This window comes from Scomber japonicus, chromosome 8 (assembly GCF_027409825.1).
Source record: "Scomber japonicus isolate fScoJap1 chromosome 8, fScoJap1.pri, whole genome shotgun sequence".
NCBI classification, from domain to species: domain Eukaryota; kingdom Metazoa; phylum Chordata; class Actinopteri; order Scombriformes; family Scombridae; genus Scomber; species Scomber japonicus.
Genome location: NC_070585.1, coordinates 26684611 through 26697240, shown reverse-complemented (window position 1 = coordinate 26697240; position 12630 = coordinate 26684611). Strand labels below are relative to the sequence as shown.

Below are 12630 nucleotides of genomic sequence, written 5' to 3'. Positions count from 1 at the left end.
GTGCGTCTACTACCAGTTAATTAGGTCTGAACATGGACTGATCAGGAAGAGGCCACAGCAGGCAGCTGGCAGTGGTTTCCCCTGATGCATGAGACAATTGGCTCAAGACCATCCATAACTTTTCCAGTGCTCATTGCCTCATACACAGGGGAAGACCAACCCAACACAGCCAGCTGTCTACCACAGCCCACTGAAATCCAGTGTGAGGGGGAACACTGCCTACCCCTCCACCTGGCCAGATCCCATCCCTCAAGCTTCATCCAGAAAGGAGTGAGGGGCCAAGGCTGCTTCCAGTGAGGAAACGTCCAGCTCCCCTGCAAAGCGTGATAAAATAGATCCACTTCTGCAAGCTGAAGTCAGAATGAGAGAAAAATGTTTCTTTAAAAATGGTTGAATAAAATATGAGTCTCTTTTGTCTCCAATGGAGATTAATGAATTTATTTATTTTTGAGTATGTTTTTGTTATTTCTATAGTTAGATTTTTCTTTTGCCTTTTCCAAATATTTTTAGATGAATCCAAAAAAATAAAACACTGCAGATTGGAACTATCTACATTGTGTGCGCTATTTACATGTGTGCCCAATTATAAATAATTGTGGTCCAGCAGGGGCCTGGACCACCTGGGCTCACGCAGAGTTGCAGCCCACCAGTGTATTTCTCCTCGCTGCACCACTGACCTATAAGAGAGAGGGAAGTCAGGTGATTCTCAATAAGAGATAAACAAGTCACACTATTAGTGGTTAATAAAAGACAGTGATGTTTTGATCCCAAGACCTTGCACCACTGATCTCAACAGCACAAGGGGCTTGATCCACATTGTCCCTCCATGTGTCCTGCACAACCTTGTCAATGTTCCAAACTCCCAAGCAGATGTTTTGGAGGGCTGCACAGAAGGTTATTATTGGAAGTACAAATGTGGGACCCACCTCCAGGGTCTTGAAGAAAATGCTGCAGCACCTTGTTTTGATCATTTCAAGATCAAAATTATAGCAGTCTTTGACTCTGCTGTGCAGTGGTTCTCTATTGGATGTTAGGATACAGCTGTTTTTGAGCTGTTTTGAGCACTATTTTGTTGATCCCGGGCATCCTGCGAAAGGATCTAAAAACAGCTTCCTGTTCATATAGTCTCTGGAGGCAGGACCTGCAGGGGCCTTGATCCTTATGGCACCCATCAATTGCACCCACACAGATTTTAAAGGCATCTTGCTGTGCTAGTGCAGCAAAGCCTTTCCAAGCTCATCCAGCTCTTCAAGCTGGGAGAAATGGATGCGGGCCTTATTCTTGTCCACTATCCTCTGTGCCTCCTTATGAACAACATAGCTGATATTTGACACAGCAAAGGCAAACCACACTGTAGGATGACCCATGAGCCAGCCAATAAAAGGAGATAAGAATAAAATCAATATGATGCCGCTGACATAGTTTGACTCTGTGACACAAGCACAGTGGTCATTACTACCTGCTGTCCTTTCATTTTTAAAATCAAAAAGTGATGTATTGAGGCCTTGTTTCTGTGGGATAATAAATAAATGTCACCATCTTTTGAATAATAGGTGAACTATATCACATGACATTACATTCATTTAACAGACGCTTTTATTCAAAGTGACTTACAATCAGGGCTTGACAGCACCTACCCACCCACCAAATGCGGGTAGAATCCAGCAGTGGCAAGTAACACAGTCAGGATATAAATCTCTCTCTCTCTCTCTCTCCTAGACACACACACACACACACACACACACACTAGAGCTAGAAAGAGGAAAAATTAGTACATAATTTTGTGATTTTTAAACTGGAAACAATTGGACTGAAAAAAAAGTGTTCTACTTCAGAGATTTCTTCTACTTTGTATCATTTATTGTTTTTTCAGTTTAGTTTTTATCTTTTCAATTAATCTTCTACACCCTTGCATCACTTTTATTGTAGGATATAAAGAGATACTCTTTTTAATGCCTTTGCCTTAATCAGTTGCAGGTTTTCAGGTTTTAAACAAAACCTTAAAAAACCTTATCAGAGCTGAATATTTGATGACTGTAATACTATACATTTCGTGTCAATGATTGTCAATCTAGTTCTGCCAATAAATTGTAGGACACCATAGTCAATTTTTATCAAATAAGACAATCTCCCAACAATAAAATTGTGGCTAGTGAGCAATAATTGTTCAAAACATTTATTAGTTGTCACTCTATGGAGGGTGCTGCTAAAAAATGTTGCCACTGACATTTTCAGAATTGGGGTCAGAGGTCACCTACAAAATCATTTCAGGAGTAAGACACTTGACATTGAGGTGAGAAGACTTTCAGTGTTTTTTATGTGAAAATGGAAATATCACAGTTCTTCGGTGCTTCTCTTCAAGACTTTTACAAAGCAGGTCTATAATAAAATAATTATCACCATTAAAAAGTATGAAAGGAGAATTATAATTTAGATTTCCTTAACTAAAACCTGTGACTGCTAGCTTTGATGGTAGCAAAAATCCCAGTTGGGAATGCTTGTCACTTTCTCTTCAGGGTTAGTTGTCATAGTCATGAACACTGAACATGAAATTCAACTTTTTAAATTAATTTTTAAGATTAGCACTTTTTTTAATTAAAAAAAGAAGTCCACATTAAAGTCCACATTAAAATAACAACTAACACAACCAACCCCACTATGGAGATGGTTGTCACAAGTGCACAAGACACGTTTAACAGTCCACATCTTTTGAACAGAAGGAGCTTAAGGAGAGTAAGGGCACTCCATTCCTACTTGATGCTTTAGGCTTCTACTACACAATGATAATAAATCTGTTAAGGATACAGTATTTGAGGGATTCAAAGAAAGACAAAACGTGTGACTACAAATCCTACATGCTGCTTTTCTAATCTCACAAGAGGCATTTCTGAAATTGGAGGCCTACTTATAAAATGCAGACTTGGGTCTAATGCAATCATCTGAGGGAGAAGCCGTCACCTCATTGAAAGGCATGTGAAGTACCTGCAAGGCATAATAAAGCTCTGCACACATAACTGCCAACTGCCAATTGTGACTGGGCCACTAAATACAAGGGCAAGTGCATTCTATTTAAATCTCCCACTCCTCCCCTGCCCACTTTCCTTTCTGCGCCTCCATGTGACGTATGTTGTTATGTAATACCATGGTCTGAGGCGAAGTGGAGCAACTAATGAAACATAATAAAATTGAAATTAAACTAAATGTTGTTGCTGTACCCAACATCTTCCACTTGGTGTCGCCAAAGCTCCATCAAACCGTCCTGAATTCAAAGTCTACCCAACAACAGTACTGTAGCCTGTTCCCACTGAGGGCTCAGAACAACTTTGCTGAGTGTGAACCAGAATCCATACATTTGTTCATGTTCAGGTTTTTAACAGCACTCTAGGTTATACTCTGCTAAATTATGCAGGTAACTCAGGAAACAGAGAGAGACAGATCAATCCCAGGCTATATATTAAAATAATTGATTGCTTAAAGCTGAAATGTTTAATGTTTAAAATACTGGTAAGGAGAAAAAACAGCAGACCTAAAATATTTCATTTACAGTTGATGTAATCCAGCATTAATGTTTAATGCTTAATCAGCAGGTAAACAATGTAAGACAAAGCTGTTAATAATATACTCTTTACATCATGAAAAAAATCTATGCTAAGACACTTGTTCACATTCCTTCCATGACCATTTTAATATTCTTTATTAAGCGATTTCCTACATTTCCCAGAGTCTATAGCTTTTTAAAAAACCTCCATGGGGTAGAAGAGAAGGTGCATGAACCTGTGAATGTATGAGCATATAAATAGTGGTCCAGTCTTTGAATACCGAGGCATGTCTATGATCATAGCCGCACCTTATCTTTAAAACACAAGGTGTCTTCTGGCTGCATTGCATTATGGTCTACTGAGGGCTTATCTCTACCTCTTAAGCAACGGATGTCTCCCAGTACGATAATTTAATGGCATCAGAAAATGGCAGCTCTAAAATGAAGCTTGCCTTGTTACACTGAGGAACTGACACCAAAACACAATGTTGAGGTTGGATCACTGCTAATAGTCTCATTATTATTTGGACGTGATTTCATATCATTTTCTTTTGCCCCGTTCTTCTTATGTGAATAACCAAGTTGTGACAATTTAACATATGTTTGTATGTCTTCGGTTAATCGAAGCTGTCTTAAAATTAATCTGGAACTGTTGCCATAACAGCAAGTCCTTAAACCCAAAGTTGCTAGTGCAGTCTTATTGACAGTTAGTTGGGTCATGACCATGACGTAGGATGAACCCCACACAGTAACTCATTTCCATAAATGATTTAAACTCACCGTAAAGATTACAACTGTAAAAAGAGTTGGAATTAGTCAGGGTATATGGCATCTAATTTGACATTTGAACAATAAAACTTGATTAACTGCAGAAGTCACTTTGCTGAAAGATATTATGCAATTAAAGGAGCAGTATGTGGGATTTAGTGGCATCTAGTGGTGAAGTTGCAGATTGTAGCAAACGGACTACCCCTCCCAATCCCCTTCTAAGTATGTATGGTGCCCATGAAATTTGCAAAAAACAAACAAATCCTTAAAGGTTCTCTCTAGAGCCAGTGTTTGGTTTATCCATTCTGAGCTACTGTAGAAACATGAAGGGATATATGAAGGATTCATTCAAAGGTTACAAAAATATAGCTTCAAGTGAGTATGCTAATACTGTACTAATTAAGACATACATATGATTCCATAATTTCATTTCTGCCAAGTCCACTAGATGCCACTACATTCTTCACACTGCACTTTAAAAGGTACCTTCTTAAGTTTTAAAAGGTTTAATTATGTGTGATGAAAGTGTGGGAACAGTAGAAACATCTTAGAGCACAATGTAGAACAAAATAACAGCAATAAAAATGCAGTAATCTGTTCTTCATATGTGGATAGCCAAATTATCCAGATTAGAATAATGACGATTTGACATGAGTCTGGATTTTTTTGGTTCTTTGAAGTTGTCTTAAAATTCATCTGGAGCTGCTGTCAGAGCAACAAGTCATGAAGCCCTGCAAATTTATTAATATGAATCATGAACAAGATGTTTTAGGGTAAAAACTAAATATGAACTAATTTTCAGACAGAAATGATGCCCTGTTTGCTCTGCTGTTATATTACCTTTGGAATGCCGGAGGATGGATAACTTCGTTTTAAATTTCCTTTAAGATAAACTGACTTTTCACCTCTCCAGTAAAGGTGTCAGGTTTGATACCTTGCAGGCTATCACACTGAGGCTCAAGTAACCTCAAAGATCCCCACTGTGTCATGAAGTTGAATTTATGACACCTGATTGGAGCATTTCACACATTCCATTATAATTTCGTCCCAAAATTAAGGCAACGTCAAGAGAAATTCAAACATAAAAGGACTAGAAACTTTTACTGGGAAAGGACTATCGGTGGAGACATTACATGTTCCTCAGTTTTGACAGGATGAAGACAGTCCTGTTACCAGTTCCTATTATCTGACCCCTCTCTTTGTCTTGTCTCCACTCTCACTGTGAAAACACACACACCCAACACATCCAACCCCCTCACACTCTCTCTGTTGCCTCTTTAAAACAGAGATCCTGCAATATCTGGCAAGCATGCACCACTGTCCAAAATAATCATTAGTAAATCATAATCATAACTAATAACAAGCTGCTATTAATATTATTACTACTACTATTACTACTGCAGTCTGTGTGTGTTTTTGTACATAGCTGTCCAAGACAGTGGACCCGTTTGCACATGTGCTACTAATCGGGCAGCGAAAATGTCTCTTATTACCACATTTTTCAGGAACATGGCGGGTGTGGCTGTTTTTGGAATGAGTCACAGATTCAGATACGTCATCAGTGGAGTTTTGTAATTGGTGTGTTCACTCTAAGTGAACGCATAATTTGTCATACTTAACCCTTTACGTGCTTCTCCCTGCAATGTTAATGTTTTGATTCATAGCACAGCCATACTGACATTTTTTTAGTTATTCTGGCAGAGTAGTTTAGCTTTTACTCGGTAGATTCAGAGTCTAACTGACCCACTCCATGACATTGTTTCAAGTTTTCAACTATGAAATCCACGAGCGACCCCCATTGCTCTCAATGAAGCTTCATCACTAGGTAAGTTGTGAAGAAACACCAGCTTAGCTATTGTTTGTTGTTTTCGTGCTGAATAAATCACATGAGATCCGATTTATGCAAACCAGATTGAAACCACCTTTGGGAGGTAGTTTCAAATTGCATTTGGACAGATGTGTCTGAGTCTGAACTCAAATCGGATTTGACTGTCTGTAACGTCTCTCTACGTCACTCTATGCGACAACAGACCCGTGCTTATTCGAATTGTTGTTGCTAGCTGATATCACTGGAGGCAACGGAGGACGTCGAAAACATCAGTCCATGGACAGAGGACAAAACCATATTCTTAATCTTTGGGGAGATGGCTCGGTTCAAGCAAAGCTCGAGGGTTTGTTGTTGCTGTCGCAATTATATGACATCACACAATACACGCTAGATGACGCCTCTGCTCCAATGATGTTGCCAGAGCAACCTGTCAGATTGGTCATTAATGTGGCCCAGTCTGAACACAGCCAAATCCGATTTGGACACTTGCTAAAAACAGTGTGGACAGTCAGGCCTAAAAATCGGAGAAGGAATCAGATTTGACTGTGAACGCGGCCTAAGTCACTGCCGGGTCAACTGAGGACACCACTATGAAAAATAGTCATTTACTGCTGGTTGCTGGCCTTGTGGTCATGAGAAGGTGGTCTTCATTCACAAAATCTTACTTTAAATCTTTACAGTAGTGATTAGTTTTACCTTAGTGTACAGCTATTCTCCAACAGTGTATCACATATTACCATCGCTAAGCAATCCATTTTAACTTGCCATATGAAATTTCATTGCATTCATAAATCCTATTTTATTTTCCCATTATCTGTTCATGTTATTACCTAATTTATTCATTAGTTAACTCATTTAGTCATAAATAAATGGTCATTTATCTCTAAGTTGTTGTCTTTAAAGCGTACTACATCTTAATGTGCTGGAGAACTTATGACTGACATTAAAGGTGGCCTATTTTTATTATAACAAGTGCAAATTTAGGAGCGCACAAATAGATATTATCTTGTTTTGTAACATTTATGATGAACAAATTTTGAAAGAATGTTGTTTTACATGCAGGTTATTGACAAATTATTATGATATATTGGTGAAATTATTATCATTTCATTTTTATAATGAAGCGTTACCTATAGTCATATGTGAAAAAGTATACAACAAGTTGCAAAAAAGAATCAATCCAAATTTAGTTTGGTACACTCTGAGCCACATTAACTCAATGGAAAGATTTTGACTGTTAAAAGAGGAGCAGTAGAGCAAGGACATATGGCATTTAATTTGAACACTAAAATCTATTAAGTGATTAACTACAGAATTCACTAGCTGAAAAATGTTAAATCAAATATAGCTGCTATTTGGGATGTTTTAATAAGGTTACATTTTCATAACAGACATAATTATCACCTAAAAGTCCCTTGTATGTTCACTGAGGAGAACCGTCCCAATTGTGCACCCATTATCACTCACAGTGTGACCACATTCACTGGTAATTGTTTAACAGTGATGAAAGCGATGATGAAAATGTGGGCACAGTCCAGACGTTATGGAGCGCAATGTAAAACCAAATGTTTCAGTCACAATGCAGGAACGCGTATAAAATCAGACTTACAGTATGCCCATGAATCTCTTTCCCCAGTGCATGCTGAGAGGGTTCTCAAAACATCTACCTCATTTAACAGCAATCACATGATCAGCACTCAGCCAGTCATATGACTCTCATAATGGTTCCCAGAAAACTTCATACAGGATAAACAAACCAGTCCTCAAACTGCCTAAAAGACCCAAATTAGCTGGATGAGAATTGATGTGAGAAATGTAGTTTCCTAGAGTATGATACTAACTACCAGATCTCTTTGACATCTGTTCAGAAGATACCAAAAATATTAGTCAAATTGATTGTTTTTAGCAAAACAGCAAATCAAATTGACAAAAACAATCTCAACATGAGGTCCACTTAGCAGCTGTGAGCAGAGTTTCCATCTTATCACTGTCTTCCTCAGCAGATGGAGTTTGAACAGTTGTCGTCTGTTAAGAAAGATAGTGTGATAAAACTTAAAGCTACTTCGTTGACCTTGTGGTGAGATTATTTTGTCAACTTTTTCAATATCAAACTGCTCAGAGCTAAGGGTAACAGAAAACATCCAAAATACACAGAAAAAGAAATGCTTCATGCAACCATGAGGCATTTCAAAACCAAATGTGACTCCTTTGTAAGCACGGTTTATTGGCACACATAATGGTAAAGCATACATACCAGACATCAGATATGACACTGAACACCTCTGCTATATAATGTACAAATGGTGTCTAATAATACTAGGTTCAAACATATTTAGAAATGTGTTAGATTCCTTACAAATGCACAAATAAATACCCATAAGATCCAATTGTATGAAGACAGCCAATGTTGTCTTCTTGCCCGTTTTCAAACCAAAAGTCCAACAAAAGAGATCAGGGACAGTTATCAATTCAATTAAAGATTAAAGAACAATTGTGAACACAAAAATACAGGGATCACAAACCATTTCTGTGGGGTGGATGGGATTTTATCTGTGTGGCTTTAAAATGTAAAATTTGTCTCTTACTTCGGTATGTCACAGAATATACAAGAAAGATGATTATGTGACTGTCTGTTTGTTAAATTTGTGGCTTTGGTTCTGCACTAGCTACAGTAAAGAGGATGGGGAACATTAGAGAGTTTGGTTTCTGACAGAGGCAAACCAGAATCCATCCAAACCACCCAACAGAAATCTGAAACTCCTGTACAAAACAAAACAGCTGCCATATCCAAACTGGTTTCAGTGGCTGATTTACAGTGGACAAAATAGATTCCACCTCTATTTACAGAGCTACAAACCTTGTAACAGTGTTCCCAAACTGATGAACCCAAAAGGAAAATCAGACTGATGCGTTTTTAAAAAGTACATATATCAAACAAAATAAAAATCCTATAAAATCATGCAGGAAAAGGCTTTAGTATCAGTTTGGGAGTAGGTCGTTAAAGGGAAAAAGTCAAATTTTTGTCGAGGGAGGGAAAAATAAAAATCAACATTGATGCATCAACGCGTGTCGGCAAAGTTCACATACTGATCGGCAAAATTACAACGTGTTTGCAAAGGATTCTGAGAGAAGAAAAATACCAATAGACTACGAACACAATCAAACTGGTTTGCATGAAATCACAATCTGTGACGGCCGCAGTTATGTGGAAAAACAGTCCTAGGACACGATTTTTCCCCATTTGAAAGGAGTCCATAGCCGTAGAGAACTTTTATTTCCTCTTAATTGGCAATGGAAATAAACAGCAACAGCAGAAACAAACCAACAGCTGACCGAATTTCCAATAAAAATGCTCAAATTGCCTCAAACAATGTTTTATTTGTCTCCAATGTGGTAAGATGCTTCCAATGGCTCTGTTGGATGTTAAAGACACCTTGCCTTCTTCACGTTGAGCTTGCTATTTTTTTTATTTGTTGTTTTATTCTTCTTCTTTTCTCCCCACTGCCTACTGTCAGCAAGGTGACTTGTGACCTGCAGGTCAACCAATCACAACTGTGGTATTCCACCAGACGAAAGGTTTATATTTGGGGGTCCAAGGAGGAGAATTTAATCCCCAATTTTCCACTGTATTCTTGAAAAAAAATGCCCACGCCCTGCTATTTTTACATTATCATTGCATACACCTTGTATGCATTTGTTGTTTCTGACATGTGGATATTGCTGTGCAATGCTGCCAGATCTCAGTGTTCTCCTAGATGTTACAGCGATTCAGAGAAGAAGAAAATATCCAGGACAGACATATTTTGGCTGGACAAGCGGTTAGTTTGCAGACAGGGGTTCTGATTCAGTACAATGTTATGAGGCATAGAAGCACTGCCCTCAAGGGATTGGGGAGAGGTTAAAAAGTCCAGTCCACATGGAGTCAAGGATCTGCTGTTTTCTTCTTCTTTTGTTTTACTGTGAGGGCTGGGGTGCTGTGCTCTCAGGCTTGCTGTCCTGGGCTGCAGCAGGTTTGCTGCTCCAGGGGGCGTTGTTTCCCAAAGCCGGGGAGCTGTTGAAGTCGTCCTCATCGTCCAGGCCGTTTGTGGCATCGTACTGCGTGTTCTCCAAACGAGTAATCAGGCGCTCATCCTCGTCTCCAAACTCGCCACCCATCAGGGTTGGCTCGCCCACCACCATCACGTCCTGGAGATAGGTGAGAAAGCAGGACAACAAATTCACAAACTGAGAACAAAGAAAATCACTCATGTTCTTGTACATTTAAAAGGTCAATCGTGTATCCTTTTTTACACTCATATTTGTCACTTAGCAGCACATCTTGTGTTCATGTACTTGCTGTTTGAATGTTGGCAGTGAACTTGTGTACAACAGCAGTTTTTGACTTGACCATGATGTATTTTTAGTTTATCCTTTGAGTGGGTTTTTTCACACACAAAATGTGTTCTTATGTGTGTGCATACTCTTAAGTAAGCAATATAAATAACATCAGTGATGACACCACTATCTAAATATCCAGGGATAAGAGAGGGGACCTTGTACTTAAAATATTTTACAATGATTTGTGTTCCCAAGGTCAAAAATTAATGGCCACGATCAAGTAACATCAACTATTTTTCTTTGCCTGGATATAAAAGCTGGATCATCGCCCATCCAGGGACCACTGGCTGAGGTTTTGGATCTGGTACCTCATCCTACAGGAGATTCAGCTTCACCTCATGTCTCTCCCTCTCCTGTGTGAATGATGTTCTTAGCTTTCTCTCTCCCCAGTGTGTGTGTGGTTTCTTGTCTCTTCTCTTCTGTGTATGTGAGTCTCCCCTGTGTCTATATGTAGTCTGTCCTCTTCCCAGGTCTCCATGGTGATGGAGGTCGCATGGCTCAAGTCCTATTCTGTTTTTGATGGCACCTAGGAGTTACTCTGCGTCCCCTTGAACACATTCTTCATATATATTGAAAATCTTTGATAATTTTGTTGTATTTCTGTAAGGCCTCCTGAGGCAAATTTGGCAGTAACATATACCACAATTACATTCTGACATTTAACCCTATTACTGATTTAATATATTACAGTATTTATTTTTGTCCTATTGCTTACCCAGCTGTTTATAGAGAATATGAATCCATAGAAAAAATGTACTGTAGGTATACCAGACATATTTTAGAAAGCTGTCCATTATTTATTTTCCCCTTATTTACTTTTGTTGTTTTACCAGTTTATGTATTTTTTTTTAAAAAGCTGTCTCTAACTAGTATACAAAAATAATTCATTTTCACAGAGGCAACCGTGACATATGTTTGGTTTTGTGCAGGACCATCCATATGTAGCCTGGGGGTGAATCCAAATGAATATGCTAAACTGAGTAAGAAATCACCAGAGAAGGAATGAATGCATATCTGTTTCATCTAATTCTCAGACCAAAGCACCATCTGTATATCAAGTGAAGACACACTCATCCAAAAAGACCTTATTATGTTTGCAATACCTCAGATTAATGAATGTGCATGTTGCCTGTAACACAAGTTTTCATATTTACCAAAATACTTGGAATTTAATTGATTGCTTTTAAAAAGGGGTGGCCAAAAGTGCAACAAGGCCATTAAGACAAACATTAACAAGACTTCATTCAGCAGCTGATGCTGTTACAGTTGATGCTCTATGTGTGTGGGTTTGTTTGTGCCATGTGTGGAGAAACCAAACCCCTGATGATGGGAGGTGTGTATCTTTCTGCTTCAACCTAGACCCCCTGCTTATGATGGAATAACAGTTGGTTGGAGTGTGTGTGTGTGTGCGTGTTCAGGTAAGACAGTGGTGTATCCAGTGAACCCATCCGTATAGTCAACCCCTCTTAAAGCACTCTGTGCAAATGAAACCTTCCTTTACAGAAAGCGGATTCCTCCAGCGCTCTGTACCCGCCCTAATCAATACTCATCATGTAAGACATATTTCACAGAGATGGCCCTCTCACAGCAGGTCAAAGAAAGAAAGGATAGATATTTATCAATTATCCACTTCTATCTGTGACTGTTGTGATGTGAAGGAATCCTGATAATCCTGAATCCTAATAATAATAATTCCCCTGCCCTTGGCGAATGAAGTGAATCTGATTTTGTTGACAAATAATCACTGGGAGTGTAATTTGTGGATTCAAACACTGATCAATAGGCTCTGAATCATGGCCACATTTCTTTGTGGGTTATGAGTCTTTAAATCTCATCTTCCTTTGACTGGCTAAGCATCTCCCTGCTGGCAAGCCCAGCGCCACCCACCGTAACCTGGGAAGAAGCTGTACAGTTAAATGGAGCGCACGCTTCACTGGCCATGTGTGTCAACGCTGGCTGGCTTGGGAGAGCTCGCTCTCCTCAGCCATCTCGTCTGCAAAACACAAACACACACGAGGCGCTAACAAACAAGCACACCCACACATACCCTGATAAGCCTACTGTACAATTACACCTTAACACACAATCACACACCTGAACACAAACAAAAGCACTCTAA

At 39.0% G+C, this 12630-nt stretch overlaps 1 protein-coding gene across 2 annotated transcripts in view; it reads right to left on the bottom strand.

Moving 5' to 3' along the window:
- Nucleotides 1-8341: 8341 nt before the first annotated feature.
- Nucleotides 8342-12630, bottom strand: part of ldb2a (LIM domain binding 2a) — a 92470-nt gene continuing 88181 nt past the window's right edge. For both annotated transcript variants that reach the window (XM_053324073.1, XM_053324074.1), the window contains exon 9: nt 8342-10319. In XM_053324073.1, coding sequence (XP_053180048.1) covers nt 10089-10319 — 231 coding nt within the window. In that variant the 3' untranslated portion in view covers nt 8342-10088. The remainder of the gene's footprint in view (nt 10320-12630) is intronic.